The sequence below is a fragment of the Lipophrys pholis genome, assembly GCF_963383615.2.
Source record: "Lipophrys pholis genome assembly, chromosome: 13".
Lineage (NCBI taxonomy): Eukaryota > Metazoa > Chordata > Actinopteri > Blenniiformes > Blenniidae > Lipophrys > Lipophrys pholis.
Window position 1 is genome coordinate 1,109,382 of NC_137632.1, and position 21,629 is coordinate 1,131,010.

The 21,629-nt window shown below is 44.7% G+C and overlaps 1 protein-coding gene across 2 annotated transcripts in view; it reads left to right on the top strand.

Annotated features, from left to right (window-relative positions):
• Nucleotides 1–21,629, top strand: part of cacnb4a (calcium channel, voltage-dependent, beta 4a subunit) — a 66,102-nt gene that overhangs the window by 21,129 nt on the left and 23,344 nt on the right. The window contains exons 1-2 of one of the 2 annotated variants that reach the window (XM_080477965.1): nucleotides 4,542–4,696; nucleotides 5,020–5,122. The exons of the other annotated variant lie outside the window; for it this stretch is intronic. Of the exons in view, the coding sequence (XP_080334091.1) occupies nucleotides 5,078–5,122 (45 nt within the window). The 5' untranslated portion in view covers nucleotides 4,542–4,696; nucleotides 5,020–5,077. Of the gene's footprint in view, nucleotides 1–4,541; nucleotides 4,697–5,019; nucleotides 5,123–21,629 lie in introns of those variants that run through there. 2 annotated transcript variants of the gene reach the window in all.

A 21,629-nucleotide genomic window follows, 5' to 3' on the forward strand; every position in this document is an offset into this window, starting at 1 on the left:
CTGCCGCTTATATATATATATATATATAGCTGGAGGAAATACTGGTAAAATATTAATTTCTCCTCTTTCTCTCTTTCCCTGGCTCTCCTGTATACTCTGTGTGTGTGTGTGTGTGTGTGTGTGTGTGTGTGTGTGTGTGTGTGTGTGTGTGTGTGTGTTTGTGTGCCGTCTCAGCCAGCAGCCGTGAGAGAGAATTAGTCCTGCCGATGTGGACATCTCAAATAAATGATTGTTAATGGAGAACCGTCTAAAATAAAGACGGAACAGACAGAATTAGTGAGCCTCTGTCATTTCATAGTTTTCTGAAGGCGATCCGATACTCGCCCTCAGAGGAGCTTTAAACTGGGCGAGGAGGCGGATTCACTCTTCAAAACTTTGACGGCTAATAATAACAGAACCGCTTCACCACTGAAAATGATCTTGGGGATTATTGAGGAGGAGAGTCTCCTCTGTCATTTAACAGGTTTCTGAAGTAGATAGATATTCGTGCTCAGAGTAGCTAGTGTTTGCTAATCTTATTTTAAAAGGCAACTTGCGGACTTCCTGTCTGATTTAGGTCAGGGGTCCCAGCATGTGATTTGTAGGGCTCCATGAGACCAATAATTGAGTTTTGGTTTGATCTCTCTACAACATTCCTACAGGCCGTGGTGGCCGTTTTGGTTTTTCTAGGTGGCGCTAGAGAGACATTTTAGCTCTGTGGGGGTTAATTTTTACATTTTCTTATAATGGTATCTAGTGTTAATGAGCGTGCCAAATTTGGTGAGCATGTCTAGGGGGGTTTATACAGATTTCTTACAAAGAACTAATAATAATAATAATAACAAAAATAATAATAAGGTGGGTTGAGGTGTTCTTTTTCCACCGTTAACGGAGCCAAGTGACAGCGCTCATACAGGAACCAGGAGACTGTAACAGTGGTTTAATCCGGGTCGCTCCATCTAGTCTGACCTGAACCTCGGATCCAGTCCAAAGAGCCAGAAAACACTGAGTCTCCTCGTCGCTCTATTGGGGTTTATTCACGTCTGTCTTGTTTTAGTCCGGAGCCCTGGAGTGGCCATGGAGAATAATAATAATAAGAAGAAGAAGAAGAAGAAGAACAATAATAATAATAATAATAACGTGTGAATGAGTTTGACTTATTATATCGTTCCCACGCATTATTATTATTATTTTCTCTAGAACCACTCTGGGGCTCCGTGTTCGCTGTAGATTTCAGAAAGCTGGTTCAACCTGGCTTCCGCCTTGTAGGTAGAGATAACTCCGCCCCCAGATGATGACGCGTCAGATCCCGCTCTGGCCCCCCTCTGGCTTCGCTCTGGCTCCGCTCTGGCTCCGCTCTGGCCCCCCTCTGGCTTCGCTCTGGCTCCGCTCTGGCCCCCCTCTGGCTTCGCTCTGGCTCCGCTCTGGCCTCCCTCTGGCTTCGCTCTGGCCCCCCTCTGGCCCAGCAATATGTGGGGCCAGCGTAGCAGCAGTTTAGCCCCTGATAGGCTGTGGAAAGACAAAGAACTGGTGCTCAGTCTGGCCCTGGACCAGAACTAGAACCTGGTTCTTTCTGGTGGAAAAACCCCCAGAAATCGCTTGTTCGCTCCAGTTCAGAGTCTGTGGGCGTGTTCGGGTTAGCCTGAAGAGAACTCCAGCAGGGGAACAGGGGAATGTGAACACCCCCTTAGATACTAGATAGATAGACAGACAGACAGACAGACAGACAGACAGACAGACAGACAGACAGACAGACTTTGTCTGTTCTTTAGTAAAAACAGAAACTCATCTTTGACACAGCTTATCATAATAAAAAACAAAAAGAAACACACTTCCAAACACACAACAGATAGAAACAGCCTATTGTGTGTTTAAAACTACTATTGTGCTGTACCAGTTTAAAACAGGTACAGCAGAAGAGATGAAGGAATTCTTGTCGATGTTTTTCCGGGCCCGTGGGGTTCTGGATCATCTGCCTGATGGGAGCAGCATGAAGGAGTGGTGCAGGGGGAGGGATGGGGAGGGAGGGGTCTTCAGGGGTGAGGATGGCTTTCCTCACCACCGAGCGCCTGTACAGTTCAGTCAGAGGAAGTTCAAGAGTATAATGTCAAAAGAAAGAAAGAAAATTGAGAATAGATCACATTATGTGGTGTGTACAATAGACAATATGTGTTTGAAGTGAATTCACCAACAGAAAAAATAAACTTATAGCAGCTTTCATCCAGCAAAAATTGTACACTGTTAAATGGACAGAACAAGTAAGAAGAAAATAAGGAAGTCGACAGAATATAATCATAGAAATGGCTAAATTAAGAATGAAACTGGTGTTGAAATCCAGATGAAGCTGAATGAAGCCACATAAAATATTCAAATGACAAGAGAAAGATGAAACTGATGTTTTACCATCAGAAAGCAAGAGAAACTCATTTGCGAAGCTTTTCTTAAGAGAGAGCCATAATTATACATAATTATCACAATTGTCTTCTTGTTCTATTTTATTCGAGTGGTTTACATTTATGACACTGCTGTAACGTGATAATGTCTATTTATGGATTGATAAAGTATTTAGAATCTTTAAATATCTAATCGAAGTAGCAGGAATGTCTATTATCTTTAAATGTGCTCATACAATGGATTTAAAAAAACATCAAATCTGTATCAGTGCTGCAAAGTAAAGACAAACCAAGCTCAACCTGGTGAGCTGCTGGATCACACTTATCAACTGAATCTGATAAATTACATTTTCTGTAACTGATACAAAGCTATTTTATTTCTGACTTCTGAAAAAGTGGAAATTGCACTGAATACAAAACATTTCATCAATAAATTATCAAGAATAGTTGAATTTCACACAAAGCTCTTCTCACTACGTTCCTGTATTGACTTTCTGATCCATTTTGTGCAGGACGGTATTAATACTGCTCATGTGTAGGATTTTTCTTTCATTTCAGGAAATATATATTTTCGATATCTGGGACTGTATTCCTATTTATACTGTCCCTATATATAAAAAAACCTTTAAAAAATGAAGACATGATAAAGTCACATAGTAACCAGCAGATGGCGGTGTTACTCTATTTTATCCCAGAATCTGACACTTAAAATTTCACTTGATTACAGAATTGAAAAAAACAGGTTGAGTGGCTAGTTTGTGTTTTATTTAAAGGAGTTTCTTATGTGTGTATCAATAGTCACAATTCTACCACTAAAATAATAGTATTAAAAGATAACGCTATCCTTGATGCTTTGTTTTTATGCAGGTGTATAAGTTACAATTTCCTTTGACATAACTTTTAAATATTTACTTTTCTCCCGAATTACTCAGTGTTTTAAATTAATTTAAATGGTACTATATATATATATATATATATATATATATACATATGAGGAGATGTAAGTGTCGCTATAATTGACTTAAACTTGAGTAAAGATCACAAAATGATTGAGCTCATCGTTCCTCTGATTGTCCTTCTCCAGGGTATCAAACCCTCCACTTCAAACTCAACAGCTCGATCTTCCACACCATGGCGTTCCCTGTAACAGACATTAATGGATTGATCTGACTTGTGACAGAGCTGCAGCTCAATAACCAAAGGTCTGCCTCCGAATCCTGAGAAGCTTCATTGCTCAGACGCTCAGCTTCAGCGTTCAAATTAAATGTCAGTCTTTGCAAATGGAGTTTATTGTGGGAGATCACTGGGTGCAGGTCTCCATGGAAGAATTCACTCTGCTCTCTGGGCTCTCTCTCTCTCTCTCTCTCTCTCTCTCTCTCTCTCTCTCTCTCTCTCTCTCTCTCTCTCTGTCTCTCTGTCTCTCTTGCTCTCTCTCTCTCTGTCTCTCTCTCTCTCTCTCTCTCTCTCTCTGTCTCTCTCTCTCTCTCTCTCTCTGTCTCTCTCTCTCTCTCTGTCTCTCTCTTGCTCTGTCTCTCTGTCTCTGTCTCTCTCCCTCTCTCTCTCTGTCTCTGTGTCTCTCTCTCTCTGTCTCTCTCTCTGTCTCTCTCTTGCTCTGTCTCTCTCTCTCTCTCTCTCTCTCTCTCTCTCTCTCTCTCTCTCTCTTGCCCTCTCACACTCTCTGTGTCTCTCTATCTCTGTTGCCCTCTCTCCCTCCCTCTCTCGCTCTCTCTCTGTCTCCGTCTCTGTCTCTCTCTCTCTCTCTCTCTCTCTCTCTCTCTCTCTCTCTCTGTCTCCGTCTCTGTCTCTCTCTCTCTCCCTCCCTCTCTCTCTCTCTCTCTGTCTCCGTCTCTGTCTCTCTCTCTCTCTCTCTCTCGCTCTCTCTCTTGCCCTCTCACACTCTCTGTGTCTCTCTATCTCTGTTGCCCTCTCTCCCTCCCTCTCTCTCTCTCTCTCTGTCTCCGTCTCTGTCTCTCTCTCTCTCTCTCTCTCTCTCTCTCTCTCTCTCTCTCGCTCTCTCTCTCTCTCTCTCTCTCTCTCTCTGTCTCTCTCTCTCCTCTTGTCTTTCTTATTCATGGGTCCAATCAGCCAATCAGGAGCCGGCTCTGTCATCAGCCAGTGCAGGAGGAGGGGATTGGCTGGTGTGATGTGAGGATGTGAGGATGTGAGGATGTGAGGATGTGAGGATGTGAGGATGTGAGCTTGGACAGCAGATGAAACGGCAGGTCTGCTCTGCTCCTGGGGATAGAGCGGCTGCTGGGAATGGGAACCAACACGGCCATGATCTGGAGGCGATAACACTCACTTCAACCTGTCCTGCATCTCAAGTGTGTGTGTGTGTGTGTGTGTGTGTGTGTGTGTGTGTGTGTGTGTGTGTGTGTGTGTGTGTGTGTGTGTGTGTGTGTGTGTGTGTGTGTGTGTGTGTGTGTGTGTGTGTGTGTGTGTGTGTGTGTGTGTGTGTGTGTGTTGTAATGGTCCAGCTTCATGTGGAGAAGCCGGCTGCTGATGGACTCAGTGTCACTCCTCTCTCCTCTCCTCTCCTCTCCTCTCCTCTCCTCTCCTCTCCTCTCCTCTCCTCTCCTCTCCTCTCCTCTCCTCTCCTCTCCTCTCCTCTCCTCTCCTCTCCATCCATCCATCCTTCTCTAAAAAGGTTGATCGTCTCCTTGGTTTTTGTACTTGAAGAGCAGCTTTTGGAATCTCCCTCCTCCATGTACGATAACTTGTACCTACATGGATTGGAAGACTCGGAGGCGGTGAGTGGAGGGGCGTCTGGCACTTGGTGGTGCTCTGTGTGTGTGTGTGTGTTGGGTTTTGGGTGATCACCAGGGAGTGCGTGGAGACCTGAGCAGGTTGAGCGTACACTCTTGGGGAGAGTCGGTGTTTGTGTGTCGTGAGGATTCGCATTAATGGAACTGACTGCAAGTCCTTCTCCACCTTCTGTCCATGATTCTTTGATTCCCATCATTCAGTTCTCTCCCAGCATCATCCCTCTTCTCTGTCTGCCTCTCCTTTCATCAGATATAATAATTATCCTTTTTTCTTGCCATTGATATGGAACTGATGTAACAAAAACATCTCTAATCATAAGCTCTAATCTTCACCTCTGACACAGTGAGGCCAACATCAGTTTGATAGGCAGATTAGCTGTTGGATAAATTGTGTCAGAGGAAGGTCAAAACAATGCTTCCAAAGGTAATAAATGTAGAAGCTGCTGCCGAGTTGAGAGGGGGGAAGGAATCCCACTGAGGCAGAAGCTGTGGAGACCCTCCACCTGCCACACCGGCAGCTCCTCCCAGATCAGCAGCATGTCATGGGGACGGTCGATTGGCTTCACCTTTGGCAGGTTTCCATGGCTGCCTTGCAAGGAGCTCGGCCTCCACTCCAGGCACATGCTTGTGGGGAAATGGGGGATCGACCCCCGAAGCCAGAACGTGGTCTGGAAGGTGGTTCAGTAGTTGATGATGTGGATTTGAACCTGCCTGAGTTTTTTAATTGACTAGTTAGACTCCATTTATCTACCTATGGCCAGGATGAGCAGCGCTGCTGACTGAGAGCCAGGAAAATGTCCTGCTCATAAGCAAATGGCAAAGGTTTTGATCCAGCATGTGTACAGCGAGGATATAAGGGAATATTGGTGAGCACATTTATTGAAAGTCACATTTACCTTCATTAGTCAAATTGTGAGCATAGTGATCTTCAAATGTATTTGAAAATATAAATGCGTGAATTTATTAGAATTTGAATCAGGTTGATTTAAAATATGTCTTCAGTTGTGATTTTGTCCGTTAATCCCATGAATTCATAGTCTGTCTGCCTCTCTAACTCTAACTAACTGTCTGCCTCTAACTCTAACTAACTGTCTGCCTCTCTAACTCTAACTAACTATCTGCCTCTCTAACTCTAACTAACTGTCTGCCTCTAACTCTAACTAACTGTCTGCCTCTCTAACTCTAACTAACTGTCTGCCTCTCTAACTCTAACTAACTGTCTGCCTCTCTAACTCTAACTAACTATCTGCCTCTAACTCTAACTAACTGTCTGCCTCTCTAACTCTAACTAACTGTCTGCCTCTAACTCTAACTAACTGTCTGCCTCTCTAACTCTAACTAACTATCTGCCTCTAACTCTAACTAACTGTCTGCCTCTCTAACTCTAACTAACTGTCTGCCTCTAACTCTAACTAACTGTCTGCCTCTCTAACTCTATCTAACTGTCTGCCTCTCTAACACTAACTAACTGTCTGCCTCTAACTCTAACTAACTGCCTGCCTCTCTAACTCTAACTAACTGTCTGCCTCTCTAACTCTAACTAACTGTCTGCCTCTCTAACACTAACTAACTGTCTGCCTCTAACTCTAACTAACTGTCTGCCTCTCTAACTCTAACTAACTATCTGCCTCTAACGCTAACTAACTGTCTGCCTCTCTAACTCTAACTAACTGTCTGCCTCTAACTCTAACTAACTGTCTGCCTCTCTAACTCTAACTAACTGCCTGCCTCTCTAACTCTAACTAACTGTCTAACTATCTGCCTCTCTGACTCTAACTGTCTGCCTCTCTGACTCTAACTGTCTGCCTCTCTGACTCTAACTGTCTGCCTCTCTGACTCTAACTGTCTGCCTCTCTAACTCTAACTGTCTGCCTCTCTAACTCTAACTAACTGTCTGCCTCTCTAACTCTAACTAACTGTCTGCCTCTCTGACTCTAACTAACTGTCTGCTTCTCTAACTAACTGCCTGCCTCTCTAACACTAACTAACTGTCTGCCTCTCTAACTCTAACTAACTGCCTGCCTCTCTAACACTAACTAGCTGTCTGCCTCTCTAACTAGATTCTTTTTCCCTTTGGAACCAGTCATTTGTGTCTCTAGCTGTGTTCGACGTTCCACCTTTTGTTCTCCACAATGCCAGTTTACCTTTTAGAGAGGATGTTCTCATTCATATCCTTTCAATGCTTTAAAACTTTCAGATAATAAATATCCTAAATCAATTATACACTTTCAATGTAAATGCTTAAACTTAGTAGTTTTGTGACATAAATTAATTACATGCTGACTCACCTATTTTTAATACCGAAATTCTGGTTTAATCCCTGTTAAAATCACCATGACCCTCTCCCCCATGACCGCTGGTCTACGGTTCAGATCCGTGTCTCTCTGTGGGTCTAGTCCAGGTTTTCCACCACAAGCTGAGAACATTTCTTCACAAAATTCTTCATTTTGAATGGAAATGTTGTTCTCATGTGTCATTCAAGTGTAAATTGTAGTAAAACAGTAAAACAGTAGTGTTCAACAGGTCAGTCTCTTATAAAGTCGATCCACACAATTCATGTGAAGTATAAGTTGCTGAAATGAATCAAAATCAAGTTAAAATCTGAATTATACAAAAGTTGCTTTTTATCATTCATACTCTCTTTGTATTCACATTTAGTTTTATAACCAGTGTCACAAACGCTGCATTAGAAATGAATGCGTCATTGTTACACTACTACTTTTTGGCACTAAACTCCCTGTTAACAAATACTTTAGTGTCACAGTTATAATACCAAATGATGTCATTATTTGTTGTAGATGGAATACTTGGAGTTACTTCCCCAAGTTACTGTAGTAATCAGTAAACTAGTTCCACAGTTGAGGGCCCCCCAGGGTACAGAGGCTTTCTGGTTTGAGTCCAACATTTCTCCTGTGTGGTTCTGCAGGTCCTCTCGTTTCCCTGCCAGGAGGAATACCTGCATCTGGAGCTGATAATGTCTTTGTCCTGCCAGGACTTTCAGAAATACCATGCAGTTCCTGTTCCTTCACTTCTTATCATATCTGATTGTCAGATAATTACTTTACATTACTTCTCAATATGTTATGAGATGTATTTATTCCATATGTGAGCATTTGTTTTGATGACAGCCGTTGGAAGCAGAGTTAGAGAAGGTGTGAGTCCGCCCCTGTTTCCTGTTTCCTGTTTCCTGTTCAGACGTGAGCAGACGCCTCCAAGCCCCTTGTTGCCCGAGTGCTTTCCTTTCAGCTCACAAGTTCCTGGTTCTTTTTGGAAGTGAGACTTCATCCTGGAATTTCTAAGCTGACGATTCCAGAAATGAATGCATTTGTTTTTGGTTTGTATCCTCAACCCATCATGAGCGGGGACTCATGCAGACTCATTTCCAGTGGATTTGAGGAGATTGTGTCCTAATGTGAGACACTGCAGGGACACTGTCTGGACGCTTACAGCAAATCAAATTGCCTCACCAAACTTTTTTTTTTTCTTTTTCTCAAATTGATTGTGATGCTGGGAGGAAGTGTCACACTGCTCACGCCCATTAACATCGGAAATCACAATTCAAACGATTGCAATGACATTGTTAACCAACAGTTAGATAATAAGGTCAACACTCAACACACATATTAGAATTTAGTGCAGATGTGACATTGTTAGTACTTTAAAAACAATATCACATCAAAAAATAATCTATAATTATCCAGATTATCACCCAGTTAATCTTTATTGATTTGTGTCACCATTCAGTAAAATGAAAAGCATTCACAAGTGACAAAAACAACAAAACAAATATATATTATGTATTATAATGCATTCTTCACGTGTGTGTGTGTGTGTGTGTGTGTGTGTGTGTGTGTGTGTGTGTGTGTGTGTGTGTGTGTGTGTGTGTGTGTGTGTGTGTGTGGTCATTTCATTCATATCTTGACACTCCACATACTCTCTATCCTCCAGTGAAGGGAGCGTCAGGATTGTGGGCTGCTTTGCCATCATGGAGGCAGAAGTGTATCAACCACAGTAGAAAGAAGGGAGGATTCTGGACCACAGTGTGTTTAGGCAGCGTTGATTGTGAGGTGGAGAATTGAAGCCAGATTCATCTCATATATTTAATGTCTTCATATATCAGACTTACAGATCCAAGTGATCATAGTGAGCCAAGCTGCAGAGTTCTGGATGTTTCTTTAGTGAAACATTACTGCTGAATCAGCAGCTCTATGTTCATATGTCAAACTTCCATCTTCAACGATCCAGAGTGGACAGAACTGATTGATTATCAACTGTGACAAAGTGAGTAACAATCAGTCTCATTTCAGAGGAAACATAGAAATAGAGCGGTGACAGTCGTGTGTGAAGCTGCACTGTGGACGCTCTGGACGCACTGCTGCTGCAGACAGAACAACCTCCTCCACCCTCTGCCTCCACCTCTGGAGTGACTGAGGATAAAACAAAGTCCACTGAGTCTTTTTACCGTCTCTGTTCAAATATTTAATTCATACTTTTAATAAACAGATCAAAGTGAACTTTATCGGTCCGCTGTGTCTCCACCCAGACTCCTTCCCTCTCCGTCACTCTGACACTCGCTGACCGTCACAACCATGGAGGCTGTTTTGATGTCCAGCGGTGGGCTCTGGTCACTCTCCCCCATGATGTCACTCTCCCCCATGATGTCACTCTCCCCATGATTTTAATCTCCTCCATGATGTCACTCTCCTCCATGATGTCACTCTTCCCATGATGTCACTCTCCCCCATGATGTCACTCTCCCCATGATTTTACTCTCCTCCATGATGTCACTCTCCCCATGATGTCACTCTCCCCCATGATGTCACTCTCCTCCATGATGTCACTCTCCCCATGATTTTACTCTCCTCCATGATGTCACTCTCCCCCATGATGTCACTCTCCCCCATGATGTCACTCTCCTCCATGATGTCACTCTCCCCATGATTTTACTCTCCTCCATGATGTCACTCTCCCCCATGATGTCACTCTCCCCATGATTTTAATCTCCTCCATGATGTCACTCTCCTCCATGATGTCACTCTTCCCATGATTTTACTCTCCTCCATGATGTCACTTTCCTCCATGATGTCACTCTCCCCCATGATGTCACTCTCCCCATAATGTCACTCTCCTCCATGATGTCACTCTTGCCCATGATGTCACTCTCCTCCATGATGTCACTCTCCTCCATGATGTCACTCTCCCCATGATTTTACTCTCCTCCATGATGTCACTCTCCCCATGATGTCACTCTCCTCCATGATGTCACTCTCCTCCATGATGTCACTCTTCCCCATGATGTCACTCTCCCCCATGATGTCGCTTTCCTCCATGATGTCACTCTTCCCCATGATGTCACTCTCCCCCATGATGTCACTCTCCCCATGATGTCACTCTCCCCCATGATGTCACTCTCCTCCATGATGTCACTCTCCCCATGATGTCACTCTTCCCCATGATGTCACTCTCCCCCATGATGTCACTCTCCTCCATGATGTCACTCTCCCCATGATGTCACTCTCCTCCGTGATGTCACTCTCCCCCATGACGTCACTCTCCTCCATGATGTCACCCTTCCCCATGATTTCACTATCCCCCATGATGTCACTCTTCCCCATGATGTCACTCTCCCCATGATGTCACTCTTCCCCATGATGTCACTATCCCCCATGATGTCACTCTCCCCATGATTTCACTCTCCTCCATGATGTCACTCTCCTCCATGTTGTCACTCTCCCCCATGATGTCACTCTCACCCATGACGTCACTCTCCTCCATGATGTCACTCTCCCCAAGATGTCACTCTCACCCATGATGTCACTCTCCTCCATGATGTCACTCTCACCCATGATGTCACTCTCACCCATGATTTCACTCTCCTCCATGATGTCACGCTCCACATGATGTCACTCTCCCCCATGATGTCACTCTCCTCCGTGATGTCACTCTCACCCATGACGTCACTCTCCTCCATGATGTCACTCTCTCCATGATGTCACTCTTGCCCATGATGTCACTCTCACCCATGATGTCACTCTCCTCCATGATGTCACTCTCACACATGACGTCACTCTCCTCCATGATGTCACTCTTCCCCATGATTTCACTATCCCCCATGATGTCACTCTCCCCCATGATGTCACTCTCACCCATGATTTCACTCTCCTCCATGATGTCACTCTCACCCATGATGTCACTCTTCCCCATGATGTCACTCTCCTCCATGATGTCACTCTCACCCATGATCTCACTCTCCTCTGACCTCCACCTTCAGATTATTCTCCTCCACCTCTACAGTCAATGATCTCTGAGACTCTCACTCTACTTACAGCAGTGATGACGAGCTGCCGATCACTTTTTTTATTTTTTATTAGTGATTCCACTACCGTAACACCAAATAATATCATTTTCCTGACCTCCACCTCCTCAGGACTATTTCTCTCTCCGGAAAATTCCTTTTCTTGGTCTTTTCTGTCAGGATTTAACGTCAAATGCCGGCGATCAACAGGCTGAATGAGCAGCAAAAATGTTGACGAGGCCCTTTGCATTGAGCATTAATGGTAGAAAGTGGGCGTGTTGAGGAGGGAGATGAACTGTCAACCTTCCAGTCAGACTGTGCTCTATAGAAGGGAAGTGCGTGTAGATGTGCATACGCACGGTTTTATAGATCCAAATTTGTTTGGCCGCACGCTATTTCCTGCTTTCTGGGCGAACGAACCTTTCTAGTAGGAATCCTACACAAGCTTTTATAAGTGAGGCCCCAGGTCTTTCTGTGTGGAGTTGGCATGTTTTCCCTGTTGGTGTGTGAGTGTGTGTGTGTGTGTGTGTGTGTGTGTGTGTGTGTGTGTGTGTGTGTGTGTGTGTGTGTGTGTGTGTGTGTGTGTGTGTGTGTGTGTTTCTCCAGATGTTCTGGTTTCCTTCTACAGTCCAATAACAAGCATGTGAGGTTATGAACAATCGCAACAGTAATAATCACATTATTGAAATCACTGTCATAATAATCTGAGTCAATCCAGCCATATTTATAGTCATTTACAACAACCACTGGGAGCCAAAGATAAACAAGGTATGTTGATATACATGAAGTTATATACGTTTTCCAAGGTATGGAATTTCAAGAACAAGTACTGAAAATTGATAAGTAAACATAAAATCCACAGGAAGGCCAAGCAGTTGTAAGTTTTAATCCTTGATTTAAAAAGGCAGTCTGCAACACTCTTATAAGTCTTTTCCCCTCTGAGCCCTGGAAACTTTGAGGATTAATAATGTTAAAGCTGGATGTCATTGGTGTAACTCTCTGTGTAAATATTTTCCTCCCTCGATGCACAAATGATGTAAACCACTGACTACAGTTGTGCATATATACAGTATGACTCACCTTCACTAAAGCTATCAATGTGAAATACAATGACCCAGCCAGCGTGCCGCTCCGGCTGTTTGTGGTGGTACCACTGCGAGTAAACAGAGAGGAGACGTCCTCCAGCTCTGGAAGCTTCTTCTAAAGGCTGAAGTGGTAAAACAGACCTTGTTGAGGACATTTACCCTCTGACCTGCGGGCTGCTGGCGGGAGTGATCGCTGCAGAGAGAATGCTTTTAACCTCATGCCGGCGTCCGATAGGAGCAGGGGTCGGCGCAGGAAGGAGGATGCAGACGGCCCAGCTTTGGCGTCTGGACAGATAAGACTCGAGTGTGACTCGATGGACTCAAGACTGGCCACTTGACACTCTTAGATAGTGATCCACAAACAGCATGTTAATATCCATGCCTGACCTCGTTTGTGGGTCTCAAATCCCATCTAGGACTGAGGTCGGTACTGGAGATCAGCTGGAGACTCCCTCCGACCAAAGCTCCAAGTCATTTTTAAACATTTCTAAGAGAACATTCCATTCTTAAGAGTAGAGGACACAACACAACCCGAGACCTGAGCTGAGACATCGGTGACGCTGCCATGAAAGTTTGTAAAAACACCCAGAATGCAACAGTTCAAGTTTTTTTACACCTTCACTGTATTTTGCACCAGAAGGTTTCATTAAAAATGACTTCATGTTGAGATTGCTGTCATTTTCTGTATTCATTGTTTGATTTTCTGAAAATATAGACGTATACCCTGCATGCTTCATCCTCACAGTAATAGATACTGCATATGCACACGGTCTTATTTCTCTTCTTGTGCAGCTGATTTTCATATGATTGAAGGGTGAGAAGTGGTGTAATGCTCAGGCCATTATTAGATCAGTGTTCATTTTGTGTTAAGGGGCTAGAGATTCATGATACTCATGAAAATATCACCGCAGCTTGTGACTGATTTCTGTTTGTGGTAATGCTCCAGAGCATCTTGTGCTATTTGTCAGTTGTACGTCATAATTTCAGTTATGTTAAGTGGCAGATATGAGATCAGGTATTAAAAAGCAAGATTTCTCTCTGTGTTTCACCATTTTATCTGCTTCATCGCTTTCAACTTCTCAATGAAGTCTGTTTTTATTGCTTCAAATCAGTTTTAGTGCTGATATGATCTGTGCTATAAAAAATAGGGATTACTTAAAAAAACACTTGTAATTGATGTTTTGTTCCACATATTTTACTTTAGATACCATAAAAGAAAAATTCAGAGTTGCATTTGTTCTGGCGATTTTATTTCACAACCAATTATTCCTGAAAGGTATTTCATTATTTCTAAAGTGCCAAACACAAAGCAGGTGCTTGTCTGCAGTGGCCCTTTATGAAATGCATTTATTTTTCCTTTGTCTCCGATGCTCCACTTACAGATTTCATTTATAATGAGGCAGTAAATAACAGTTATTTGTATCAGGGAAAGACTCCCCTGGCTCTCAATGGATCATTAGCAGAGCTGCCTGGAAGCAGGTTGATTTCAGAGCCTCGCTGCAGCACAAATCCTCTCGTATACATTTTAGCTTTTATTATCTTTAAATTATTGTAGTGATTCCTCATTTGGGGCAAGCATTTGTCCACTTATTTCTCAGTTCAGTGGACAAGAAAAGAAAAAACAAACACTTTTTGTACTTAAATTGAATCAGATAGCTTGTAATAGTAATAGTAAAATGCAAGCATGTGATTGAGTGACTGTGAGATGCAGCTATAGTGTCCTGCATGCTATTTACCATGTGAGTGATGATGATGATGCTGGAGCAGAACATATTGTACTGCTGTCCCTTTCATTGTGGTAAGTAAACATTGGCCTGTAATGGAGAGCGCAAACACACACACAACCATCTGGTCCGGTGGAAGTGGCCTATGACAATAATTGCATGAGATGGGGAGGCTCTGAAGACGGGGGCATGAACTGATGAAGGGGGCCGAATTTATAGCAACACATCATTGCTCAGTCTGCGTGTCAAACAACCCTTTGTAAGCATGTTTTCTACACCCTGGTGTGTGTGTGTGTGTGTGTGTGTGTGTGTGTGTGTGTGTGTGTGTGTGTGTGTGTGTGTGTGTGTGTGTGTGTGTGTTATACAATTTCATTCATTTCAGCCTAAAATCATGATGCTCCCTCCACCATGCTTCACTGTGAGGACGATAAACAAAGTGAAATGACAAACAGTCAAACACACACAGCAATATGATAGTGGTGCTGTGTGACAGAGACCACACCGCTTCACCTGCTCCTCTGTCAACATGGCACTATTGTGTGTGTGTGTGTGTGTGTGTGTGTGTGTGTGTGTGTAAATCACACTTTGAATACTTCACAGTGAATACATTTAACTAAGCTGAACAATATTTCTTCTAAGATAACTGAATGTTCGGGCAGTAATACTAGGAGACTGGGGAAGCTTTGGGACTTGAGATTTCTGCAGAAAGGTTGTTCATCAATCTTGCTGCTCTTCAATGCTGATTCCAGTACAGCTCTGGAAATGATGACTGCACTTTCTGTGCAGAGTTTGCATGTTCTTTACATGATTTACAGGATTCTGAGTCAATTGTATAATTTTTACATGAGAATGATCTACTAAAAGCTGTATTGCTTCTGTCTGAAGGCCCCTGTAGCTCCCATAAGAACACAAAGAACAAGAAGAAAAGTTCAGCTGTGACATCAGTCAGCTGCTGACAAAAATGCTTGATTGGCAGGAGAGTTCATGCACCGAGGAGAAGCTGTTGAACTTTCAGGCCACGCCCCCTTACAGCAGGTACATTTCTGTGAAGCAGCATTTGAATTTTTCAACTGCAGTCTATTTCTCGCTTCCAATTCTTTCAGAAATACATTTTGGTGAACTGTTTAACAATAAAAGATAAAGTCTGAGTCCGAGCCGCCATGTTGATCCGGTTTCAACCGCAGGTTTTAACTGAAGGAGCCGACGGCTTTGAGTGATGCGTTCAGGTGCATCCCGTAACTCCGACCTTCCTACATGTTAACGAGCTGCAGGGCTGGCACAGTGGCGAGGTTGCAGGATAAACATGAATAAGATGAATACAAATTTAAAATCCTCCTTCTAACTTAGAAAGCTCTTAACAACCCGGCTCCATCACATCTTACGCTCCGTTTCCACCGCAAGAATTGTGGATGGTTCCAAAATAACCGCTTTTCCGTCGCCCTTCCGTCGGGGTACTCAGGACAACTGAACTGGTCTGATTTTGAGGAGCCGTCAGCTGATTGGTCAGTGATTTAAGACACGCCCTCAATATCTTAATATGTCGGCTGTATGAATCCTCTGTTAACATATTCAGCTTTGCACTGGTTGGTTTTTTTGCGGTGCAACTTTCACGTTGGATGGAGACCGGGACTCGGGAGCAGACGCTGCGGCCGTAACCGAACTGGGATCGCAGCTCGGAGGCAGCAGCAGACGTCCGTCATCCAGCTGGGAGCAGCTCCGATGCACCACCGATCGCTCATCGCGTCACGTCACGTCGCTGTCCGGTGCTTCATTGCACGGGCCGCCGCATGTCGCAAACACTGGCCGGCTCTGGAGCTCTGGTTCCCCGACGCCGGAGTTCTGGAACCTGCCGGTGTGAACGGATACGGAGCTACGGTGCGCCGGCCAGCGGCTCGAGCCGAGACGCAACACGACGTGATGCGACGCGACGTGATGCGACGCGACGTGATGCGACGCGACGTGATGCGACGCGACGTGATGCGACGCGACGTGATGCAACGCGACGTGATGCAACGCGACGTGATGCGACGCGACGTGATGTAACGCGACGTGATGCGACGTGATGCAACGCGACGTGATGCAACGCGACGTGATGCAACGCGACGTGATGCAACACGACGTGATGCGACGCGACGTGATGCAACGCGACGTGATGCAACACGACGTGATGCGACGTGATGCGACGCGACGTGATGCAACACGACGTGATGCGACGTGATGCGACGCGACGTGATGCGACGCGACGTGATGCGACGCGACGTGATGCGACGTGATGCAACGCGACGTGATGCAACGCGACGTGATGCAACGCGACGTGATGCAACACGACGTGATGCGACGCGACGTGATGCGACGTGATGCAACGCGACGTGATGCAACGTGATGCGACGCGACGATCGGACTCGGACCACATCCACACACGGAGCGCCAGGACACCTGGCTCGGAGCAGCTCTCGCCGTGTCCACACTGTCGGTCCCAACATCTGTAGAGCTCTAAACCCCGCCTACATTTTAACTCTCTGCAGTGGAAACACGCAACGCTTTGAAGTACTGCTCTGTACCGCTCCGTACCGCTCCGTACCGCTCCGTACTGCTCTGTACCGCTCCGTACTGCTCCGTACCGCTCCGTACCGCTCCGTACCGCTCCGTACCGCTCCGTACTGCTCCGTACTGCTCCCTACCATCCCTGCACTTTTTGTGCGTTGGAAATGGATCTTTAAAGAACTGTTAGTCCCTTATCGCTCCAGAAGAACACTTGGTTCTCAGAGTGCTGGCTTACTGGAGGTTCCTAGGTTTTCTAGAAGTAGAATGGGGGTAGAGCCTTCAGCCTCCTAACTCCTTAACTATCGACTTTACCTTAACCCCTGGATGACGTCACAGGGTTAGTGAAAGGTGTTAGGAGGCTTCCTAAAGGGGTTAAGGAAAGGTGTTAGGAGGCTTCCTAAAGGAGTTAGTGAAAGGTGTTAGGAGGCTTCCTAAAGAGGTTAAGGAAAGGAGTTAGGAGGCTTCCTAAAGGAGTTAGTGAAAGGTGTTAGGAGGCTTCCTAAAGAGGTTAAGGAAAGGAGTTAGGAGGCTTCCTAAAGGAGTTAGTGAAAGGTGTTAGGAGGCTTCCTAAAGGAGGTTGTGAAAGGTGTTTGGAGGCTTCCTAAAGGAGTTAGTGAAAGGTGTTAGGAGGCTTCCTAAAGAGGTTAAGGAAAGGAGTTAGGAGGCTTCCTAAAGGAGTTAGTGAAAGGTGTTAGGAGGCTTCCTAATGGGGTTAAGGAAAGGAGTTAGGAGGCTTCCTAAAGGAGTTAGTGAAAGGTGTTAGGAGACTTCCTAAAGGAGTTAGTGAAAGGTGTTTGGAGGCTTCCTAAAGGAGTTAGTGAAAGGTGTTAGGAGGCTTCCTAAAGAGGTTAAGGAAAGGAGTTAGGAGGCTTCCTAAAGGAGTTAGTGAAAGGTGTTAGGAGGCTTCCTAAAGGAGTTAGTGAAAGGTGTTTGGAGGCTTCCTAAAGGAGTTAGTGAAAGGTGTTAGGAGGCTTCCTAAAGGAGTTAAGGAAAGGTGTTTGGAGGCTTCCTAAAGGAGTTAGTGAAAGGTGTTAGGAGGCTTCCTAAAGAGGTTAAGGAAAGGAGTTAGGAGGCTTCCTAAAGGAGTTAGTGAAAGGTGTTAGGAGGCTTCCTAAAGGGGTTAAGGAAAGGAGTTAGGAGGCTTCCTAAAGGAGTTAGTGAAAGGTGTTAGGAGACTTCCTAAAGGAGTTAGTGAAAGGTGTTAGGAGGCTTCCTAAAGGAGGTAGTGAAAGGTGTTAGGAGGCTTCCTAAAGGAGTTAAGGAAAGGTGTTAGGCGGCTTCCTAAAGGGGTTAAGGAAAGGTGTTTGGAGGCTTCCTAAAGGAGTTAGTGAAAGGTGTTAGGAGGCTTCCTAAAGGGGTTAAGGAAAGGAGTTAGGAGGCTTCCTAAAGGAGTTAGTGAAAGGTGTTAGGAGACTTCCTAAAGGAGTTAGTGAAAGGTGTTAGGAGGCTTCCTAAAGGAGTTAGTGAAAGGTGTTTGGAGGCTTCCTAAAGGAGTTAGTGAAAGGTGTTAGAAGGCTTCCTAAAGGAGTTAGTGAAAGGTGTTAGGAGACTTCCTAAAGGAGTTAGTGAAAGGTGTTAGGAGGCTTCCTAAAGGAGTTAGTGAAAGGTGTTAGAAGGCTTCCTAAAGGAGTTAGTGAAAGGTGTTTGGAGGCTTCCTAAAGGAGTTAGTGAAAGGTGTTAGAAGGCTTCCTAAAGGAGTTAAGGAAAGGTGTTTGGAGGCTTCCTAAAGGAGTTAGTGAAAGGTGTTAGGAGGCTTCCTAAAGAGGTTAAGGAAAGGAGTTAGGAGGCTTCCTAAAGGAGTTAGTGAAAGGTGTTTGGAGGCTTCCTAAAGGAGTTAGTGAAAGGTGTTAGGAGGCTTCCTAAAGGAGTTAAGGAAAGGTGTTTGAAGGCTTCCTAAAGGAGTTAGTGAAAGGTGTTAGGAGGCTTCCTAAAGAGGTTAAGGAAAGGAGTTAGGAGGCTTCCTAAAGGAGTTAGTGAAAGGTGTTAGGAGGCTTCCTAAAGGGGTTAAGGAAAGGTGTTAGGAGGCTTCCTAAAGGGGTTAAGGAAAGGTGTTTGGAGGCTTCCTAAAGGAGTTAGTGAAAGGTGTTAGGAGGCTTCCTAAAGAGGTTAAGGAAAGGAGTTAGGAGGCTTCCTAAAGGAGTTAGTGAAAGGTGTTAGGAGGCTTCCTAAAGGGGTTAAGGAAAGGAGTTAGGAGGCTTCCTAAAGGAGTTAGTGAAAGGTGTTAGGAGACTTCCTAAAGGAGTTAGTGAAAGGTGTTAGGAGACTTCCTAAAGGAGTTAGTGAAAGGTGTTTGGAGGCTTCCTAAAGGAGTTAGTGAAAGGTGTTAGGAGGCTTCCTAAAGGAGTTAAGGAAAGGTGTTTGGAGGCTTCCTAAAGGAGTTAGTGAAAGGTGTTAGGAGGCTTCCTAAAGAGGTTAAGGAAAGGAGTTAGGAGGCTTCCTAAATGGGTTAAGGAAAGGAGTTAGGAGGCTTCCTAAAGGAGTTAGTGAAAGGTGTTAGGAGGCTTCCTAAAGGAGTTAGTGAAAGGTGTTAGGAGTCTTCCTGAAGGAGTTAATGAAAGGTGTTAGGCGGCTTCCTAAAGGGGTTAAGGAAAGGTGTTTGGAGGCTTCCTAAAGGAGTTAGTGAAAGGTGTTAGGAGGCTTCCTAAAGGGGTTAAGGAAAGGAGTTAGGAGGCTTCCTAAAGGAGTTAGTGAAAGGTGTTAGGAGACTTCCTAAAGGAGTTAGTGAAAGGTGTTAGGAGGCTTCCTAAAGGAGTTAGTGAAAGGTGTTTGGAGGCTTCCTAAAGGAGTTAGTGAAAGGTGTTAGAAGGCTTCCTAAAGGTTAGTGAAAGGTGTTAGAAGGCTTCCTAAAGGAGTTAGTGAAAGGTGTTAGAAGGCTTCCTAAAGGAGTTAAGGAAAGGTGTTTGGAGGCTTCCTAAAGGAGTTAGTGAAAGGTGTTAGGAGGCTTCCTAAAGGGGTTAAGGAAAGGAGTTAGGAGGCTTCCTAAAGGAGTTAGTGAAAGGTGTTAGGAGGCTTCCTAAAGGGGTTAAGGAAAGGTGTTAGGAGGCTTCCTAAAGAGGTTAAGGAAAGGTGTTTGGAGGCTTCCTAAAGGAGTTAGTGAAAGGTGTTAGGAGGCTTCCTAAAGGAGTTAGTGAAAGGTGTTTGGAGGGTTCCTAAAGGAGTTAGTGAAAGGTGTTAGGAGGCTTCCTAAAGGAGTTAGTGAAAGGTGTTAGGAGGCTTCCTAAAGAGGTTAAGGAAAGGAGTTAGGAGGCTTCCTAAAGGAGTTAGTGAAAGGTGTTAGGAGGCTTCCTAAAGGAGTTAGTGAAAGGTGTTAGGAGACTTCCTAAAGGAGTTAGTGAAAGTTGTTAGGAGGCTTCCTAAAGGAGTTAGTAAAGGTGTTAGGAAGCTTCCTAAAGGTGATCATCAGGTGGTGAGGCAGTCAGACTTTCACTTAATGACGTCATAATAAAGCGACGGCGGCTCAAGTTAGTGACGTCTGCCATGGTGGAGAAAGAACTACAAGTTTCTGAAAATGAACTACAAAAAGTTCATCTGGGTTCTAGATGATTTCAAGTTGTTCTAGGCAGATTATTGCTTTGGTAACTTACATGATCTGCTCCTTTTTCAGTCATCCTGAGTTTCCCTGAACGCTCCGATGAGCAGGTTCCTTTAAATGTTCCCTTGCTAAAGGAAGCATCAGTGGTTCCTAGGCTAAAGGAGGTTCTAAAGGAAGCATCAGTGGTTCCTAAGCTAAAGGAGGTTCTAAAGGAAGCATCAGTGGTTCCTAGGCTAAAGGAGGTTCTAAAGGAAGCATCAGTGGTTCCTAGGCTAAAGAAGGTTCTAAAGGAAGCATCAGTGGGTCCTAAGCTAAAGGAGGTTCTAAAGGAAGCATCAGTGGTTCCTAGGCTAAAGAAGGTTCTAAAGGTAGCATCAGTGGTTCCTAGGCTAAAGGAGGTTCTAAAGGAAGCATCAGTGGTTCCTAGGATAAAGGAGGTTCTAAAAGAAGCAACGAGCCTCCTTTCCTTTGCTTATTGAGAATTCGGACAGTCCTTATCATGGCCGCAACACTAAACCCTTCCGGGGTGAAGGAGGAGTGATAGAGGAGTTAGGAGGGATAGTTTGGACGTACCCTCAGACTTTTGAATCAGAGAGGCGGACTTCCTTCCGTCTCTGTGAACCGCCTCCTGTGATCACTTCCTGTGTTACACTCTGCACCAATCACAATGGACGTCTGTTCTCTGAGGCGGGCTCTTGTTTGCAGTCACTTCCTTGTTTACACATCAACAGGTTATTGTTCTTGAGTATCAGTGAAACCATCATTAAGGATGTGATCCTATTGTCTCTAACAGTGAAGCTAAAATGGCAGACTACATAGAAGAATTCAAGTTAAAATAATCTAACACCGCTCTACCTCCCTCCCTCTCTCCTATACCTCCCTCTTAATACCTCCCTCTACGACTAACTCTTCCACCCTCTCTCTCTTCCTCTCTCTCTTCCTGCTGCTCTCTCCCTCTACCTCTTTCCTTGCCCCCTCTCTTTCTTTCTCTACCTCTCACTACCCCTCCTTTTACCTCACTCTCTCGCTACCTCTCTCTCTTTCCCCGCTCAATCTCTCTCTCTTCCTCTCTTACCTCTACCTCTCTGCCCCCCCTCTCTCTACCTTTCTCTCCCTCCCCCTCTCTCTCCATGCACCTATGGCCTGCAGAAGCTACTGACTCTAGAAGGAGCATAGACCTATAGAACTAGTTATATTGAAGTCTATGAGCAGGAGTATACTTCTGAATTTTCTATGTGGTCTGTCTTCTTCTGAGTTTTTAGTGTGTTTGGTGAGTCACAGCGCCTCTAAAGGTCTGGCATATGTACTACAG